Here is a 20,409-nt window from a genome sequence, read left to right as displayed (position 1 = left end):
TTAACTACACCGACTTTTCCTATCAAATGTGTATTTATTTACTGAAATCTTCTCATTCCCTTCACAGCAGTTTTCAATTCCTTCCCCAACCTGCCATGGTTTCCACAGTTTTTTTTTACCAGGCCTAATCCTGGACATTTTATTTTACTGCTGCTGTTGTACACGGACTCTCCCCTCTCACTGTGCTCTCAAACCAGTCAATGTCCATCGACAGGCAATTTTTTAAAAAGTTTTTTTTTTTTTTTAATGTTTATTATCGAGAGAGAGAGAGAGAGAGAGAGAGAGAGAGAATGAGCAGGAAGAGGCAGAGAGAAGGGGACAGAAAATGCCAAGCAGGCTCTGCACTGACAGCCTGATGTGGGGCTCGACTCACCAAGTGTGAGATCGTGACCTGAGCCCAAGTCGGACACTGAACCACGGAGACACCCAGGCGCCCCCACAGACAGGCGCTTCTGCACAGCCTGGCTGCACAGCACTTTCAGACAGCGTGCACCGCGGCCAGGGCGGTCTGTACCGGCAGAGGAGCAGAGGGTCACTCGTTCGCACAGGGAGGGCTTGCCACGGGGCTCAGATCCCACCAACAGGCGCACGAGCCCATCAACCCCAGAAAGAGCAGACGGCGGGGGGGGGGGGGGGGGGGGGGGGGGGGGGGGGTGGGGGGGGGGGGGGGGGGGGGGGTGGCTGGCTTTTGCGCTGAGGTATGGCCTCCCCTCAGACAACGCAGACCATTCTCTCACGGTTGGTTATTCCAAACGGCGTGGCGGGACTAAGGTTCGTCTACCCTAGCGCTGCAAGCATTCTCTGAGGAAAGCTTTCTACAAACTCCGAAACTTTCCCACAATTGGAGACATCCCGCTGATGCTGGTGTTTTTGCCTGGTTTTGTTACCACCTGCTTCCCAGAAATTTCCTCGTGTCTTCTGAATTTAGCAACAGCCTTTCACCAAGTGCACCTACAGGTTTTGAGGCCGTGGCCCATTTGGTATTACAGGATAGCCTGCGGCCTGGCCTCCTTTTGTGTTTCAAACATTCAAGTAATGGGGTAATTACAGGTCTGTGTGCAAACATCGTTCCTCAGGGAACCTTCCTTCAGCCCCGTAACACTTGTCTGGGGGACTTGTCCAGGTTCCCAGGTTGAACGCCCTCATCTCGACTTTAAGTGACTTTTTTATAGTATTCATCACAGCTCATAATCAGCTGGTCATAGGATTATTTGATTAAAATCTATCCCAACTCAATATAAAATCCACGAGAACAGAAAAGGCCACGTCTACTTTGCCACCTGTTTTGGGTCTAGTGCCTAACACGGTGGCTGAAACAAATATTTGTTGAACACGTGAGAAATTAATACAATGGCGGAAACCAGACGGTTGAAGCCAAGCTAATTAAGGTAGAAAAGTCCCACGTGATCCGTGACCTTCTTTTTCCTGCTTATGATACCTCCCTCCAACGAACGGCCCTGCTCTCCTCTCTGGAGAGGGGGTCGTGTCTACAATGTCTTCACTACTCCCAGAGGCGGGGTGCTTTCCTCTGGCTCCTGCACCCCCAGATCATCTCTGGGAAGACCGCACATGATAGAAAGGAGAGGCGGGTGAAGGTCAAAGCCCCTTCTCCTCCTCACGGGGGCGGGTTTCAAAGCCCCTTCGCCTCCTATGGATAGCGTGACCCTTTCCCTCTTCCTCTCTTCTGGGGCAATGGAGCTGCAGAACTCCTACCTCACCGTGCCTGATCAAGTCTCGTTTCCTGATCTGAAGGTAGAACGGGTAGAAGCTGGAGGTAAAAGGGCACTTCCCCAAAGGCACCCTAGGGTAACACACGCCAAGGTGCTGCCACATGCCCACAACGTGTTCCTACAACTGTCTCCTACTCTGTAAGAATCTGATACCCACAGGTATCTGATAGTTACATTACTTCTATTAAATTCCTTTTAAAAAAAAAATTTTTTTTTAACGTTTTATTTATTTTTGAGACAGGGAGAGACAGAGCATGAACAGGGGAGGGTCAGAGAGAGGGAGACCCAGAATCTGAAACAGGCTCCAGGCTCCGAGCTGTCAGCACAGAGCCCGACGCGGGGCTCGAACTCACGGACCGTGAGATCATGACCTGAGCCGAAGTCGGCCGCTCAACCGACTGAGCCACCCAGGCGCCCCTTAAATTCCCTTTTGATCGTTGTTAGTAAGAATTCCTAATAGATGCACATTCTTATAAACAGGTGAACGGGTTTATAAATCATTTCAAGGGACAGTTACCCATGTTGACAGTACTTACAAACTATTAGTATTAATCACAGCTACAATATATGCAAAAGCATTCTGGGCCTGTTAACTCCTCAAAGCAGGAAGGAAAACGAACACATTCTACAAACACCAACATAAACACTCATCGGCAGACAGAGGGCAACTGTGTGGCGGGCGGCAGCAGCTAGTGAGGAAAAGTAAGGCTGAACGGTGCCCAGTTCCTCATCCTGGTGAGCCTGGCTTTACCTGTGCTCTGGAGCTTGTCACTTCTCCGACAGGTATCTACTGGGTGCCTGTTCTGTCCAGCCACCGTACCAGGCACCTGGCACAACAGATGACATGGTCTCTGCTGTCGGAGATCTTACAGCGGAGGAGAGTTCTTTTGTGCGATTATCTGACTAAAATCCAACCACCTCTGGGCGCCTGGGTGGCTCAGCTGGTTAGAGGTCCAACTCGACTTCGGCGCAGGTCACGAATCACGGTTCATTAGGTTGAGCCCCGTGTCGGACTCCGTGCTGACAGAGCAGAGGCTTCTCAGAGTTCTCTCTCTCCCTCCCTCTCTCTCTCGAAACAAATAGATTAAAAAAAAATCCAATCGGCAGTTGCACTAAGTGTTGTGAAGCACAGCGAACAGGTGCCATCAGGGTTACAACGGGGTGGGGGGAGCCTGACAGGAGTCAGGGGTGGAGGAAAGCCACGACGGGGCTCCGAGAGTGGTCTTTTTCGAACATAATAAACATATTAAAAGCAGCTCTACAACTGTTCCAATACCGTCTCCTGACAGAGGCAGGGATTGTGGGGAAGGGCCAGAACGGACGGCGCGTCCAACAGCAACCTCTGGGTGTCTGAAAATAGCTGCCCATGTTAATACTTCCCAACATTCTCGGGAAGCGGAAAGACACACAGCATAAGCAGACACGGGCACACGTCCGTCTATCGCCTGTGCTTTCCGCCTATTCAGGAGCTGGCTGGAGACGCGGCCCTCCGGTCACGGCCGGGCCGACGAGGCTGAGCTGCGTCCGGGTCCAGGAGCGCTAACGGGAGCAAGCGGGTTTCTGCTCACGTCCCGCGTGCCGCTGCCTCCAGGTCCTCAGGGTGAGGCGTGCGCGCCAGCAGGTGCTCCCTACACGCAGGCCGTCTCATCTTCCCTCCTCTCTGACAGAGGCGAGAAGGAGGACCTTCTGCATAAAGCCCTCTCAGGTCTCGGGTGGGGGGGGGGGAGGGACTGGCAGCTACGGGGGCCACACGAGGAACCTTATCACAACACTACCACGAGGAACCAAGATCTGAAGGCAGGAAGTTAAGATTCTTACCTTTGGGTCGTCTCCAAACTGGCCAAATTGTACATCGTTTAATAAACTACGAGCCGTTTTGATGATATCCTTACATTTTTTTGGCGTTTCTTCTACTTTCCCAGCCAGAAAGAGACAACAAGCTCCTGTCACCTGCAAGGGAGGTAAGAGCTCTTGAGATACTGTTAACAAAGCTCACGGGAGAAAGCAGCAAGGAGTTCCGGCCTTCGCAATAACCGGTCCCCTTATTCTCCTATCTTCCTCTCTTCCTTTTACTCGTTCACAAATACTCTGACGCTCAAAGAGCTTGAAGGAAATTTCGTATACGTACACACACCCACTCCCAATTTGGCTTCGTAAATTATTTTAAATTGGATTTTCCAAAGAAAATGGCATGTAAACAAAATAGATGCCAGAAAGGAAAAGAATCATAGGAACAAACTTTCTTTTTACATTGCAGTCTTAAAGATAATGGCTCCCGGAACAGTGAGCTTTGCTGCAGAAAAAGAGCACAATTAAACACATTTCCCGTGGAATCCATCCATATACCACCGCCCACGCTCTCTCCCTGCCCCAGCCGCCTGGATCCACATGCAGTCCCTACCCCACTGCAGCGCTCTCACAGCTTGGCCTCCAGCTATTCTCTGCCCGCGCCAGCCCCCACCTCCCACGCCCCCCCCCCCCCCGTGCCCCTCCTCCACGGGACCCCGAGCACGGCAGGTGTCAGATGCTGTGCCAGGCACAAAGCTGACTCTGCCACAGGCTCCTTCCTCTAGAGCTTTACAGACCAGTGAGGAAGACATGTGTACAAAACTGGGGAAAACTTGAGCAAGAGGAAGGATCCCCAACACGTTAATTTCCTAGTAAATCTTCCGTCATCTTCCTCCTAAAAACCCTTCCACAACTTCAGTCTGCCTACTAAAGTCAGATTTCCCTGGTCCGAAGTCCAAGGCTCACTATGGTGCAATACGGCTTACCTTTCCACCCTGGGCCCCGCCATTCCCTTCCTGCCACACGGGCCTCCCTGGCCGGCTACACAGAATAGTACGCTGCCCGGTGTCTCTACTCATGCCAGCTCCTGTTGGACCAACTGCTCCGTCCCATCTCAGCACCTCTAAGCCCTACTTCCAGTCAAGGCTTAACTAACTGCTGGCAACTCCTCCCTGGCATCTTCCCTGAGCCCTCCAAGATGTAATTAACCACTCCTTTGGATGCTCCAGCCCTCCTTCCTCACCTCTCCTACGGCTTTACTATGGACCATGTGTTCTGTACATGTCATACCACCTATCCTGGCTACTCACGGCAGGTTTCCTGTCGGACTCTGCATGTTTAAGGAGTAGCTAAAGAGTGAGTGATATGGCATAAAGAACTTCTCTTCCATCTTGCCCTTTTTTGGGGTCTTCCTTATAAGCCCAAATTCATCTTGTGAAATGTGAGAAGGAAGTAAAGTCCACACAAAGTGCAATACGATCGTGGTCCACCCTGGCTTAAATAAGATTTAAATGTAGTTAGGTGGAAAAAATAAAAGTTCAAACTTGATTATTTATGGACACCACGTACTACACGGAAATAAATACTTTCTGGAAAACAGAATAAAAAGAGACTATAAACAGTCCACTAAACTGTGTGAAAAGAGTAACGTATGTGTTAGCGAATTATAATAAAATTTAAACACTTACATATCTTGGGAATTGCTTGAAGGAATGAAACATGTAGAAGCGATGAAAATAAATTATTCCAGTTGCCAGGGTATCATAGTGTCTGTTGATCTGGTTAAGGACTTGACCAAGAATTTTTGGAAGTTATGCTCTTAGTTAAATGTGGAAACATAAAGGCAAACAATAACAGCAAAATCAGCATTAAACACTCTGGTGGCAAAGCATGGGGATCTCAGGGTTTCAGGACTCTGACAAGTTGACGTTAGCAAGTTGAAGTTCCTACTTCTAACAAGGCAGGGCTTCCCCAACCTTTAGGTACACCTCAACGGTGACCACCGGGCATGCTTCCTGGTGGCCACTCACCCAATGGCCGAGTCTACACGTTTAAAGGATAAACAGGAAACAGAAAACCCCTGAGGAGCCAAGTTAGTCAGAAAAAATTTAAATAGAAATATTTAAGAGCCATTTCAGTACGGACACAGTGCTACCTATTTCGTTTTTAGTATCCAGGTGGGGAGCCTATCTATAACAGATTCCAAGGAGACTTAGGATACAGTCCCAAACGTGTGCCCACATCAAAGATGAAGCGAGCCCCCTCTCGGCGGTACCGGGCTTCAGTGGCTGGATCGAGTCCTTCGAGCTGCGAGGGTGTATGAGCCAAGTCTTTCTTATCCCAGTACCAACATGGTTTTGTGTGGTCCAGGTTTGCTGAGGTTACTGAAGGGCTTGAGTTTTCTTTATTCTCCTTCATTTATTGAAGTAGACTTGTTCTTTCCAAAAGATTTTCTGAAAATGTTAGAATCCTAAGAGAAAGAGAAGGAGCAGCAAAGTTGGAAAGGAATACTCCACATCAAACAATCCGGATCATCAAAGACAGTGTGCAATCACTGATTATATTTGATTTTGGATCAAAATTTCCCAGAGGGGCACCTGGGTGGCTCAGTCAGTTAAGCGTCTGACTCTTGATTTCAGTTCAGGTCATGGTATCACGGTTTGTGAGATCGAGCCCCATGTCAGGCTCCATGTTTACAGTGCTCGGAGTCTGCTTGGGCTTCTCTCTCCCTCTCTCTCTGCCCCTCCCCTGCTTGCGCACTCCCTCTCAAAGTAAATAAATAAACAAACTTTAAAAAAATTTCCCAGAGAAGCAACACTACTGATTGACCATTACAAGCTCAGACTCAGCCCCAAAGCCAATTTAACACATAAGTGACCCACGGTACAATAAATCCCAAATTTCATAGCAGCTGAAAAGGAAGGGCATTTCCTTCTCACTTTCCTTTCTGCCTTTCTTCAGTAGACTCAATCCCTTCATGCTGGTCTAGATTCCGTTCTTTAGTAAAATCCAGGCCTGTCTTAACCCCCTAAAAAGATTTATGCTCCAAAATTATCCATCTCTTCCACTCAGCACCCAATCAGAATTTCCCTTTTTCAGTTTACTTCATTTCACTTAGAAGAGCCACCAGATTGGCTGAATTCAAATCTGCACAAGTCACTGAACTGAGCAATAAAAATCAGATGTCTGGGTGCAGTGATTCTGGGGCTGTGGGTAGAAGGAGGTGGTCCACAAGGGAAGAAAGAAGTTCCTTTAAGATGTTCAAGGGGCGCCTGGCTGGCTCCATCGGTTAAGCTTCCGACTTCGGCTCAGGTCATGATCTCACGGCTCGTGAGTTCGAGCCCTGTGTCGGGCTCTGTGCTGACAGCTCGGAGCCTGGAGCCTGCTTTGGATTGCGTGTCTCCTTGTGTCTCTACTCCTCCCCCACTCACTCTCTGTTTCTCTCTCAAAAATAAATGAACGTTAAAAACAAATTTTTCTCATCCTCTTCTTTTCCTTTTTAAAAAATTTTTTTTAGTGTTTAATTTTTTATTTCTGAGAAAGAGAGAGACAGAGGGCGAGCAGGGGCGGGGCAGAGAGAGGAGACACAGAATCTGAAGCAGGACCGTGAGATCATGACCTGAGCCGAAGTCGGATGCTTAACCAACTGAGCCACCCAGGCACCCCATCATCCTCTTCTTTTTCATTCAGGATAAAGAGGTTTTCTAAAAGCATCATGTTGAGCAAAGAAAACAGAAAACAAGGACTCTCATCTGGAGGCCACTGGAATATGTAAACCGTCTGTAAACTCATCAGAGAAGAGCAATTCTCAAATAGGTCGCAGAAGTACTTTAAAGAGGCAGCTAGAAGCAGGTGGGTCTTGTCTGCAAGGAAAGAGCGGTTCACTAGCTCAGTTCCGGGCCAGAGGCATCAGTGAATCTGGAAGCCTAACCTTTTCTGTGTGCTGCCTCATTTCTAGTGGGAAAGGGGATTTGGCAGGGCTGAATGCACCCCTCCTCCTCCTCGCACCTGGAAGCCCTACAAACGGGTCTTTCCTCCACCAGGAAGAAATTAAGTACCAGGAAAAAAGTAATCTTCTTCAACTGATTTGTAATTGTGTGTGTGACAGAACTGGGCAATGACTGGAGGTTGGGGAGGTCAGTTACCTAAAGCCTAAGTAAACATGGAAAGTGCACAATCAGAGGCTCAGTAAATATGAAGAGTTCAGAGTTGGATGTCATACTGGGATACATTTCTCAACTCTCGGCTGGCAGAAACTCTAAAAGTGTGACTATATCCTCTGTTGGCAAGGCCAGGGAGAAGCAGGCGATCTCATATAGTGCTGGTGGGAATACAAAATGGAACAACTCTCACAGAGGGGAATTTGGCAATATCTAACAAAATTACATATGCATTTGCTGTTTTACTTAGTAATCCCACTTCAGAGAAACTACTCTGAAAATACCGTTACAAGTATGAAACAGCATATCCACAAGATTATTCATGAAAATGTCACTTATAATAGCAAAAACTGTGAACAACCCAAATGTCCCTCAATGGGGCACTGGCTGAAGAAAATATGGCTAACATGAACACTAATGGTTTACCATGCTGGTATTAAAAAAAGACTAAAAAAACCCTTTAAGTCCTGGTAAGGAGACAGTTCCAGGATCAGTTGGATGCAGGATAGCGTACGTGGTACGTTAGTATCCGTGTAAGAGGAGAAATAATAGACATCTGAGTTTATTTTTTAAACCAATAATAATAATAATAATAATAATAATAATAATAATAAAAAGGTTACCAATAGGGAACAGGGAAGAACAGAATGGAAGGGACAGGAATGGGAGCAATACTTTGGGGATCTCTTTTTACACAGCTTCGACTTTTTTTTAATGTGTTTTTATTTTGAGAGAGAGAGAGGAAGAGAGAACATGAGCAGGGGAGAGGCAGAGAGAGAAAGAGAGGGAGAGAGAGAATCCCAAGTAGATCTCAAGAACCATGAGATCATAACCTGAGCCAAAATCAAGAGTCAATGCTCAATTAACTGAGCCACCCAATCACCCCCACAGCCTTGACTTAAGAAGCCTTTTATTTGAAAATAACTGCAGATTTACAGAAGAGTTGTAAAGGCAGGAGGGAATTCTCATATACCCTTCACTCTGCTTCCTCCAATGCTAACGTCTTATACAACCATGGTATGTTTACGAAAATGAAGACATTAATTTTGGTACAACTGAACTACAGCCTTGACTCAAATTCTGAGTTTCTCCAAAAATCCCTTTTCTGTTCTGGATCTAATCCAGGATGCGACACTGCATTTAGGGGCCTTATTTCCTTAGTATCTTCTAGTAACAGTTTCTCAGCGTTTCCTGGTTTTTTCATGAGCTTGCCAGTTTTAAAGAGTACCAGGCAGAATGCAATGTCTCTGATTTAGGTTTGTCTAATGTTTCCCCAAGAACAGACTGGAGTTTGGGGGAAGAATGCCACAGGGGTGAAGTGCCCTTCTCATCTCATCTCACCACATCAGATATCAGAACCTACTGTCCATATTAACCATGACCACTTGGTTAAGATGGGGTCTTGCCAGGTTTCTCACTGTAAGGTACTGTTTTTTCCTTTCCATTTTCTATTCCTTAGAAATGAATCACAAGGCCTAGCCTACCCTCAAGGGCAGGGAATTAAGCTACATCTCCTGGAAGGAGAAGTATCAATGAATGTGAGGACAGATGTTCTAACTACCACAGTAATTAGTGAGCATTTTGGGGAAAATATTTTGCAATGCAAAATACTAAGCAAATTATCCCCTTTTCTCCTTCAAGTTTCGCCCATTAATTTTAGCATTCATCTGAGGATCTTGCCTGTAACAATTCTTGTGGTGTTCTTTATTGTAAAAAAATTTTTTTTCAACGTTTATTCATTTTTGAGAGAGAGAGAGAGAGACAGAACATGAGAGGGGGAGGGCAGAGAGAGAGGGAGACACAGAATGGGAAGGAGGCTTCAGGTGCTGAGCTGTCAGCACAGAGCCCAGCGCAGGGCTCGTCAGTTCGTGAGATCATGACCTGAGCCGAAGTCAGATTCTCAACCGACTGAGCCACCCAGGCGACCCGATTACTGTGGTGTTCTAATGGTGACTTTCTACTTCCTTCCTTCCTTTCTTCAACATTAGTTGTTCTTTTGTAAGAAAGATCTGTTTCTTCACCCTCATTCATGTATTTATTCAATCACTTATTTATATTAGTATGGACTCATCGGTATTTGTTTCATTCTTTGAATCATAAGCCAATACTACCGTCATTTACTTCGTTGCCCAAACTATTCCAGATATAGCCATTGGAAGTGGCTCTTTTGGGTTGGCTCGCGAGTCCTTCTGCAACTCTGACTTCTGAATCATGTAAATATTTAACACTAAAAAGAAAAAAGCAAACCCTAAAACTCAGAATAAACCCAGTGTATACCAAACATGAAACACGGAAAACTATTACAAGTAATTCCCGATCTCGTTCCATCCTGAGTGAAATATATTCTAAGCACAAAAGAACTGCAAGGAAATCTTAAACTTCTTCAGTAATACTTTGTTGGTACTGGCATTACTATTGTTCACTGTCAACCCATTTGTGTATGTGTACCGTAGGATAAAGCAAAGAGATATAAATGTTGATGTCGTTAGGAATCAAGATTTTCAGTTCAAAGTAAACATATGCATAAGATCAAAGGTTAAGGAAAACCTGTAATGTTAAATTTTAATGGAAAATACAAAAATCATGGTTAAAATATGTATACACATACATCCCAGCTCTGTCCACCGCAAGTATCTAGGAGCAACGACATTCCTATAGTCAGGAACACATCAGTGTCCAAATCTTAGTTACCCTCTACAAAAAAAAAAAAAAAAAAACAGGTCTCCTTTCTCCTTTCCAGTCTGGGATAGGGGTCTGCCTGAGATGTGCTAAGAGTAATGGAAGCTTCTAAAAAGACACAGGAGCCAGTGTGGACTCTCACTGGACAAATTCAGGGAATCTGAATATTAAAAAGAAAAATAACAATGACTGTAAAAGAGTGAATGAACAATCCATGAGTCCATAATTTATGTATATATATAGCAAAGTCTACTTTGCTAGCACTGGTGTTAATTAACGTGGAAGAAAAGTACCTTTACCTTAACAAAAGCAATCAATCCTGGCATCACTAATAGGGTGAAAACCTGCTATTATGTGGCCTCCTGATATGATGCAATAGAAAGAAGTATCAACCACCTATGTAGTATTCTTCCCTCTAAAAAGCTAAATTCAACTGAGACTTTAAACCTAACTTCCACTTTACAGTAAATACTGGGAGTAGAAGAACAAGTCAAATGGCACAAGGAAACTTTTAGTCACATCCAGAAATGTGACCCTCCACCAGACAACTGACCTGGTCTCTTCAAGGAAGTCCATGCCATGAAAAATACAGAAGATGGGAGGAACTGTCCCAGATTTCAAAAGACTACAGAGGCATAATGCTCAAACTAATGTATGAATCTTGATTGGATCCTCATAAAACAAAAACAAAAACAAAAATAACTATAAAAGAAATTTCGAACAATTAGAGAAATTTTAATATGGCCTCTATACTAGAGGCTATTAGGGCCTATTAATTTTCTTAGGGGTAACAGTGATGATACTGTGATTATATACACTATTCTCAGGCTGAATGAAGTACTTCCGGGTAAAGTATCATGTCTGCAACTTTTTTCAAATGGCTTATCTAAAACACAGGTTCACATAGTAAAGTGGTAAAATGTTAACATGTGTCCAGTCTAGGCCACAGATAAACAAGTAGTCCTTGTACCCTTCTTTCACTTTATAAAATGTGGGGGAAACTCAAGTAAGACCACTTATTTGACCGGGTCTCCCTTATTCCCTCTGGGTCAGTCTCTCTCAGCAGCCAAAGAATGCTTGCTTATGTATGAGTAGTGATTTTATAAATTAACACGATGTGTAAGTGCATTACAGCACACAAAAAGGAAAGCACCCTAACTTTAACTGCATGGTTTACTAATTTTCACAAAGGGAACACGCTTTTGTGACACCATCCAGCTGTGAAACAGAATTCTACAGACATCCCGGACTCTCTCCTCTTTCCTCTTATAACCACGACTCCCCCAGAGGTAACTGCTATCTTGACCTCTAGTCCCAGCAACGAGTCTCGCAGGGTTCTGAAGGACCCTGGAATGGTAGAATATCACTCTTTCACAATGGCTTTCTTCTGCTCCACATTATGTCTGTGGGGCTCATCCTCGCTGCACACAGCAGTACCCGTTCATTCTCATTACCGTATAGCACTGGTTCTCAACCAGGGGCGAATTTGTCCCTCAGGGACACTTTGCAATGTCTACAGACATTTGGGGCTATCATAACTAGGGAGCTGCTGCTGGGCATCTAGTGGGTAGAGGCCAGGAATGTTGCCGAACATCTACAAGGTGCAGAACGACTCTCCACAAGGAAGTAACTGTTCCAAAATGTTGACGGTGTTGAAGCTGAGAAACTCTGTTGTCCAGTGCTCTATGAATAAAACATAATTTACTTATCCACTCTACTGTGAACGGACATTTGAGATATTTCCAGTTTTTCATTATTAACAATAGTAACAAACATCCATGCACATTCTTGTGGAGCAGAAAGCAACTGGCCAACTGGTTGCGGGAATCATCATCTCAAAATCTCTGTAATGTATTCACAGCACACTAGCTGGGAACATCTACTTTAAGATATATCGACCCAACAGTTCTGCATGTAGTTACTCATTCAAATATTTGCTGAGTATTTACTATGAGCCAGGCCTCAATGACACAGCAGGGACGGAGATGCAAGGTCTTTGCCCTACCTGAAACTTACGTTCTAGGAAGCTCATGTCCTAGCGGCAGAGACAAAGAGAAACAAATATGTTATTATTTATCAGGGAGTGGCAAGTGCCATGAAAAACAAGAAGGCATGGTAAGGGGGCAGAGAATGAGGCAGGGGCTGTTTGGAGATGACCAAGTTAGGAGACTAAAGTAGCTGTTCAAGTACCGCCTGATGAGGGCTCGCCCCCCTCCCTCAAGATGATGCTGAGACAAGAAGCAAGAACCACATTGGGCTGTGATGCAAATAAATAAATAAAGGCAAGAGATGATTTCAAGCTTGTTTGCCTGACAGAGAGGGCAATAAAAAGAAAAACGGGGAAGGAGGTAGTTTTGATGGTGGGGCCTGGGGCAGGGAGAATTTGGGTTCCAAAAATATTAGGTTTGAAGAACCCACTAAACATCTGTATGGAAATACCTATCAGACCTAGAAACAGGACTGAAGTCTGGAAGAACATATCTATCTGGGATTCCTCCATATAGAACTGACAACTAAAGTCATGGTGGCAGGCGGAGGGATGGAAAGTGAAAAAAGAGGTCTGGAGACTGAACTTGAGAAAGCAGAAAAATCTCCAAAGGAAAGAAAGGGAAGGGATGGTCCAAGAGGTGGGAAACTTGTACCTTCAACTGCAAGAGAAACCAAAGGACACGGGCTGTGAGACAGATGTGGCAGTTAACAGTGACAAACACTGAAGAAAATTTAAAGAACAAAGAATTAAGGAAAGGTTACTTTGGTGGGGAGTTCTTAGAGTCACTGAAAGTTGACTATAGGAATGTTGGCACAACTCCGTACTGAAGACTGCTGGCTTGTACGCTATTTTAAATCGGTGATTTGTGTGGTATGTGAACTGTCTCTGAGAAGCAGAAACACACGTACGTAAATAGCAGAACCTTTGCACAAGTACGGTGGGGCAGAAGGGCGACTGTGAAAGGAATGAACAGGCTATGAAACAGGGTTCTTGTTTACTCAGCGGAGAGGAGAGTGAAAGATGTCTGAGGCAAGAAGGGAAGGAGCCACTAGAGGAGGCTGAACAAGCCACTGAGGGGTTAAATGGCCAAGGGATAATAAAACGCATAGTAAAAAAGTTAACCTCAGGGAGGAAGCTCTTTCTCTGAAACAGGAGGGAAGGAAAAGTTTGAGGAAGATAACGAAAAAAAAGTCACTTAAGAGGGGGGAATAAATGCTACCCCCTCCCCATAGAGTATGAAGGCCTGTGCTGAGAGGAAAGGGGAGGAGTGAGGAAAAGGGACGGGACCCAGTGGGGGGGACACAGGAGTGGAAAACAAGCTCCCACAGATACACTCTGCCTGCTTTACCTTGCTGCCAGGGGCCAAACCCCATGCTAATAATCCAGCATAGTGCCTTTAGATTATTATTTTTCATGTTTTTTTTTTTTTTTTTGAGACAGAGAGAGAGAGACACACAGAATCCGAAGCAGGCTCCAGGCTCTGAGCTGTCAGCACAGAGCCCGACGCAGGGCTCGAACTCATGGACCATGAGATCATGACCTGAGTTGAAGTTGGACGCTCAACCAACCCAAGCACCCCCCCTTTTTATTTTTTAATTTTTGTAAAATGTTTATTTATTTTTGACACACAGAGAGAGAGAGAGAGAGAGAGAGAGAGAGAGAGAGAGAGAGAAAGAGCGAGCCTTTAGACTCCGGGGCCAAATAAACAATACACGAAAGTGAAAATAAATGTGCATAAATAGAATCAAAACAGTCCTCGCTCCCCTGAAAAAGTCCATACCTCAGTTCTACACCCCTGTTCCTATTACCCTTTACTGATTTTTTCACAAGACCCTAAAGTTACAGGTTTTCTCACTAGCAGCTCATGATTACTGTGAACATGGCTCAGGGTTACGAGCACAAGTAAAAATCTCTCAATAAACAAGCGGCATGTCAAAGCTTTTCAGCAACATCTTCCAGGAATGTGCTTTAGATATAGCATTTTAAATGATGAAAGAAGAAATGCATTTTCAAGTTGAGAATTTGGACACCTACATGTTGGAAGCAACAGTGAAGGTCATTACTCAATTTTCTGACCTAGTACAGAAATTCCCTCTAAATAAGTAATACTTAGTCACTCACTAACCTTCATTTGGCCACTTTCATTAATGAACATTAATAGTTTACAAATTAGTATTACAAAACATTAATAGTTTACCTATGGCATTGCTGGGTATCACTAACTAGTGTTCACCTTTATTTTTGTATTAGTCTTAACGCTGACTTTTCCGCCTTTCAACAACTCTCTGAATCCTTACCTTTCCCTTATCTACTGATTGCCTCTCAAATGTGAAGACAATTTTCCCATTCCCTTCTCTTCTCCAGGGTAAACAAACATCTCTATTTTCTCAACATGGTTTTTAGTGTTTCAAGATAACCCCTAAACATTAGCAACCAAAATGGAAAACGTTGTTTACACGATCTTCATAGTAAGTGGGGGAAGGGAGATTACCAATACTCAGCAACATGTCCATCGTGCGTCCACTGAGACACAGCATGCCTGCAAGCTGTATTTTATTATTCTCACAATTTATTGTGGAGAAACCAGAACCAAAGAGACATGAAACAGCCTGCCTAATTCACAAAGGTCGTAAATGGCAGAGCCACAATTTGTCGTTAGATGAAAATATCGCTTTCCCTCAATCTGGGGAAGATTCTCCACTTTGCTTCCACAGATGGAACATTACATCCTACAATCCACGCCCCCCCCCCTTTTTTTCCCCCAAATCTGGTCTTCCTCGTCTCAAATATGCATAATGAACTTTTGTAGATTTGACCTGGCAAATTTACATCTTGTTAATTTTGACCTATTGTTTCAACCTTTAAAAATTCTTTATAGCTACAGGTTTTGAGTACATTTATTAATGTGAGGAGTACGCCTCATATATTTAAAGTTGGTAATAAAAAAAAAAAAAAAAGGTGCTAACCAGAGTAGGGGCAAGACCAGAGCCCTATAGCTCATCTCTAAACACCTGTCTTCGGGCTGACATCAACCCATTAATCATTTGGGGTTTGGTGATTTCAATGGACATAAATCCACCCAAGCAGACCTTAGCCAGTGTACATGTGTCTCTTGTGTCTACTAGGACAGGAAGAGAGACACATTCAGTGTCCTCAGGAAACCTAAATGGACCCATGCCTAGCAATCCCTCATTCACCACCAAGGTAGCAAACTTCGAGGGACAAGTAATTAGACGTATGTCATCGGGCTGGCTTTTTTTTTTTAGTTGAAACTCTGAAGTTTGAGGGAATGAGCTCTCCTTTCCCAAGTACTCACAAACTCTTTCTGCTCTCCCAACAAGGCTCTAGAACACAGGGCACCAGAGTGGCTCAGCTGGCTCAGTGTCCGACTTCAGCTCAGATCATGATTTTGTGGTTTGTGGGTTCGAGCCCCGCGTCAGGCTCTGTGCTGACAGCTCAGAGTCTGGAGCTGCTTCGGATTCTGTGTCTCCCTCTCTCTCTGCCCCTCCCCTGTTTGCACTCTGTATCTGTCTCTCAAAAATGAATACAAACATTTAAAAATTAAAAAAAAAAACACAAAACCAAGGCTCTAAAATAGAGTAACAAGTTCTAGCATCCAAGAGCCATCAACCTAACTGCTCTCTGCAAAATCTGAGCTATTTACCAGATTCCACTCTTCCACCATTAACTGTTGTTTTCAGATTCCTCAAAAGCTATGAGCAGTGGTTTTACAATTTTACCTGCAAGTATGCCGGTACATCATTTATCTGACCCTAAAAATATGAAATGGATTTAATCCAATTTGAAGTTCTTTATGATCTCCTCCATTACTTTGAACTTCCTTTTCATTTTGTTGGTCCTTACCCAATTCTTAGAGACAGCAAACAAACCATTTTTCTTCTTCAGCGAACTCACTGCTTTCAAACATTATCTCCCTAGGTAAGGTAGGCTAAAACCATTTTTTCTTTACGACATTCAATTTCAGAAGTGACATTGAAAATGTAAGGACCTCCTTAGTAATTAGAATGTTTCCTTATTGCTTGTTGGTGCAAACTACATTTTCAAAACGAAACACCCATTATGTTTTATGCAAGAATCAACAAATAAGGTTGAATGATGCATTACAATACAATCAGACAAAAGGAAAAAAAAAAACCCTGAAAATTAGACACTAAGAGTGGTTACTGGGAATAAAATAAAATAATCCTGGATAACTCTTACATTTACCGTCAAGATTATTTAACAAGCAAGCAATCTAAAGCCGCTAACGATCTTAACCAAAATGTCTACCAATACCACCATTACTACCATCATCCGTCCATTGTTCATTCAACAATCTAGAAAGCTTACAATACGGTCACCCAGTGTTCTAGGTGCTGAGGATACAAAGCCCCTCATGGAGTTTTCATTCTAGCAACATCATTCAAACAAACCCTTAATGAGCGCCTACAAATGAAAGGCACCATACTAGATACATCTAAAGAGCGATTTAGAACGAGATACATAATCACTATCAAGTTTACTTTAAAACCACAAGAGATCACCCTCAAGTAACTGGTCTCAGAAGTCGCGCCTAACGTCAGATGATTTCGCGAAAGCTCGGTTTAACTGGCAGTCCAAGTTGAGGGAGCGTTACCAACCGTGCTCGGTGCTGGTAACAGTCCAAGCACTTTCAGAAAACCTCAGACTTAGGCCTCAATTTTCTTAAGAACAACTGCTTTAATAACAAACCAAACAGTCCAGGAGAGGATCGGTAAAGACGACGTCTCGGCAAGAACGAACCTAATCGCGGAAGTTCCTTTTCCTTATTTCTAGTCCCACCCTGTTACATGGTTCTTCAGACTCCAAAGTCGGAGTACCTCAGACGTAGAGCAGAGTAAGTCTCAGGCCTAACCTCGACAGGGACCAGAACACTGCGAAATAAACTGGGAAGATAGAGGTACACTGCGATTGTGCGGCTCAGAGGCTGCGCGCGCGTTTAAGAGCAGGCGCCCCCCCCCGCCCCTTCTCCCCATCTGCTAGAAAGTCCCCGATTCCTAGCCGCCCCTCACTTCGAGGGCTGCTGTCTGTTTTAGGGTCCGCGTCGGCCTCCCGGCCCCGCTCCTGTGTCTCATACACTCTCTCGAAGCCCAACCCGCAGCCCCGCCGTCGCCCGCTAACTTCGATTTGCACCAGGGATAGCGGAGCGAGGCGGAATCCCGAAAAAGAGACTCCGCCAATGGCCGGAGATAAATGGCCATACCCTACTCCGACCTCCAGGGAAGTGGAGGTGAGCGGCGGTCCGTCGGTCACTCACCCCTCGCCTCAGGCAAGCCCCTTAGCGACGTCTCTCCTCGCCAACCGCGGCCATCTTGGACGTGGAATGTCGGGGAAGCGACGTCATCTCGCTGCGTCCGCGACGAAAAACCAGCGACCGGGCGCGGCCCCGCCCAGCCACCCCTAACCGTACTGCACGGCCTCCTCTCCAGCCATTGGGCCTGCGGGCCAGAACGGCCTCGGCCCCGCCAGCTTCGGCGCCACAATTGGCTGGGCTGCGCCCACGCCAGGCGCTGATTGGAGAAAGGGCGCCTCGGGCCCCGCCTCCCGCGTCCAAGTTCCGTTAGCACGTTCGGTTGCTCCCGAATTCCCTCTCGCCCCGGGGGGGGCGGGACTGCCGAAATAGAACGCCCCTGGGCTGGCTCCTCCTCCTGCCCGCAGCGACGGCTGACCCGTGGGGAGGGGCCAGGAAGAGACTGGCGACACTTTCGTCTTGGGAGAGCTCTACTTTCTTCTGATTGGCTGACGGGCGCCCCCCGTGCGTCGGAGCCGCGGGCCAATGGGCGGCGGTGGCGGCGGCCCGGGGGCGGGGCCCGGGGGCGGGCGGAGCCGGGTTGGGCCGCGGCGGCGGGGCCGTCTCAGGCCGCCGTCCCGCCCCTCCCGTCCGGCCGCCGCCGCCGCCGCCGCCGCCGCCTGGGGCTTGGTTGAGGCGGACGGTGGGTCCGGGCCCGAGTGTGGCGCCGCCGCCGCTGCGCGAAGGGGCAAGCGGGCAGGTGAGTGCGGGCGGCGGTCCCCCGGCGCGCGCGGCTCGCGGGCAGACTCTCGCCGCCGCCCCCGAGCGCGGTGAGGACGTCCCCCGCCCCGGCCGGCGCCCCTCGGCCCAGGTTCTGCGCGCGCCCCGCCGGTCGGCCGGCGCCAGAGGTGCGGGCGGCGGTGTGCGCCCCTAGGGCCAGGCGGGAAGGCCGGATGCGGGGCCCCGGCGGGTCGGGGGTGGGGGCGCCGTTCGGCCTCTGTCCCCCCTCCCCGACCCGCAGCCCCTCGGGGGCGTCCGGCCGGCCCGGAGGCGGCGGCAGGTGCAGGGAGCGCCGGTCGCTGGGCGCCCGCCGGGTGGGGCCCGGGCGGCTCCGGCTCGCGCTGGGCGGCTGGGCTGTGCGTGCGGCCGGCCCGCGCTCCCTTCCTTCCTTCCTTCCTTCCTTCCCTCCCCGCCGCCGCCCGGGTGAAGGCTGTGTGGCTTCTGTGTTCCGCTCCCCAAACGTCAGGTGCGCCCGGGGACCAGCCCCTGCTTCTCTCTCACTTTCCAGCTATAAAAACAGGCGTTGAAAATAGGTCATCTGTCTTCCCACGCGCCCTGGCCGTGGTCCACACGCTCGGCGCCCTACTAGGGAGAAGAATTCGGTGCTTTGGAGTTTGTCATTCCGGCCCTTAAACTCTTCCTCGTCTCGGCTCCGGCCGGGCGCCGCGACTCCGCCTTCGCCCCGCTTGTCGTCGGGGCACGGGAGCCGCCGGGTAGCGGGCGCCACTCGCCGCGCGGCCTCGCCCCCGCCGCGTAGCCGCACGTGTAGGATCGCTTGCAGGGTGTTGCTTGGCGATTCCAGATGAGGGACGTGTCATTTCAAAAGCGAAAGTACTTTTAAAGTCTGTTGACAGGTGGCTTTTGCTTCCAAGACCTTCCGAGTTCACTGTTTAGCGATGAACCTGCTCCTAGCGTGATTGTGGGTGTTGGTTCCACAGCTATATACGCGTTTGTCCCAACTCGTAGAACTGGACACGGAAAGGTGAATTTTATCATGTATAAAACGATACCTCTCCCTTCCCTGTGTTTCTTCTCAGTTGACCCCGCTGGTATTTCAAAATGGAAATAGCCAGTAATAATCTTGGAGAGGTTTTTCTTACCATTTTACGTGAATGCATTTAACTCAAGAATATAGCGAAATAAAAGCAGCTTTTTCCACTGTTAAAGTTTGGCAAGACTGGCTTGAACCATGATAAATCGTGCCTATGCAGGCTACTGTGTGTGCAATCCCGCCTTTTACCAAATTAGTCCCAGGGGCTGCTGTGATTGATATTCTGGTCAGGTTCCAACAATTTAAGGAGGAGTGTTTTTCTCTGGCCCCAGAAAGGAGTTTGCAAAGCCAAGTTCTCAAATACAGAACAACCTCTTTATTGGAATTCCAAACCTCAGTTTTTAGCCTTCTGCTGCCCCTTCCTGCCTGCCCTCCTTTCAGCCTATTCAAAATGGTAAGCTAACGTCTGAAATGCTACTCCATCCTGAGAGGGTAAAATGGTTGCTGCTTTCCTTGTCTTCCTCAGTTTGCTGACCTCTCTTGGTGCTTTTGTCCCTGGCAGTGGCATTGATGTTGGACTTGAAGATTGAAACATTTTCCGCAGTGGAAATGAAAGTTTCTGTTCAGTTCTGTCAGTAAGAGTGCAGTAAGATTGTCAGTAAGAAAGTAACACTTAACTGATCCTCTCTTCCCTATGGCAAGCATTTTAGGCCACATTTTAAATGGTTAAATCTTTGCTTGAAGAGCCGCTGGAAAATGAGGAAAATGTAAAGGTTGTGCTGAAACATTTTTCCCTTCTTAAGTTCAACCACCGGAAAACTGTTTTGTTAGGAGCGCTCACAACAGCCTCCTTAAAACTTGATGCTTTCGCGTCTAGAAGAGCCTGACGGGTGACAGCTGGAGGAAGGTGCCAACCTGAGTACAACCAAGGCCTGCTGGTAGTGGAAGGATTTAGTAGGCAGTTACAGAATTCAGTAAAACCAGCTACACAGTTTGTGGCCTGTGGAATGTGAGCAGGCCTG

General features: G+C 46.9%; 2 protein-coding genes across 2 annotated transcripts in view; one reads left to right on the top strand and one right to left on the bottom strand.

Moving 5' to 3' along the window:
- The window catches only part of CCNK (cyclin K), a 29,435-nt gene extending 11,643 nt beyond the window's left edge, over positions 1–17,792 (bottom strand). Inside the window, exons 1-4 of the mRNA XM_023256211.2 lie at positions 17,644–17,792; positions 5,740–5,988; positions 5,207–5,288; positions 3,549–3,680 (exon numbers count right to left, since the gene is read on the bottom strand). Coding sequence (XP_023111979.1) covers positions 3,549–3,680; positions 5,207–5,288; positions 5,740–5,936 — 411 coding nt within the window. The 5' untranslated portion in view covers positions 5,937–5,988; positions 17,644–17,792. The remainder of the gene's footprint in view (positions 1–3,548; positions 3,681–5,206; positions 5,289–5,739; positions 5,989–17,643) is intronic.
- Positions 17,793–18,238: 446 nt separating this feature from the next.
- The window catches only part of SETD3 (SET domain containing 3, actin histidine methyltransferase), an 80,183-nt gene continuing 78,012 nt past the window's right edge, over positions 18,239–20,409 (top strand). Inside the window, exon 1 of the mRNA XM_023256210.2 lies at positions 18,239–18,376. The gene's annotated coding sequence lies outside the window, so the exon portion shown is untranslated. The remainder of the gene's footprint in view (positions 18,377–20,409) is intronic.

The sequence above is a fragment of the Felis catus genome, chromosome B3 (assembly GCF_018350175.1).
Source record: "Felis catus isolate Fca126 chromosome B3, F.catus_Fca126_mat1.0, whole genome shotgun sequence".
Classification (NCBI taxonomy): Eukaryota; Metazoa; Chordata; class Mammalia; order Carnivora; family Felidae; genus Felis; species Felis catus.
The sequence above is the reverse complement of the archived record's forward strand: the minus strand, read 5'-3'. Positions and strand labels throughout refer to the sequence as shown.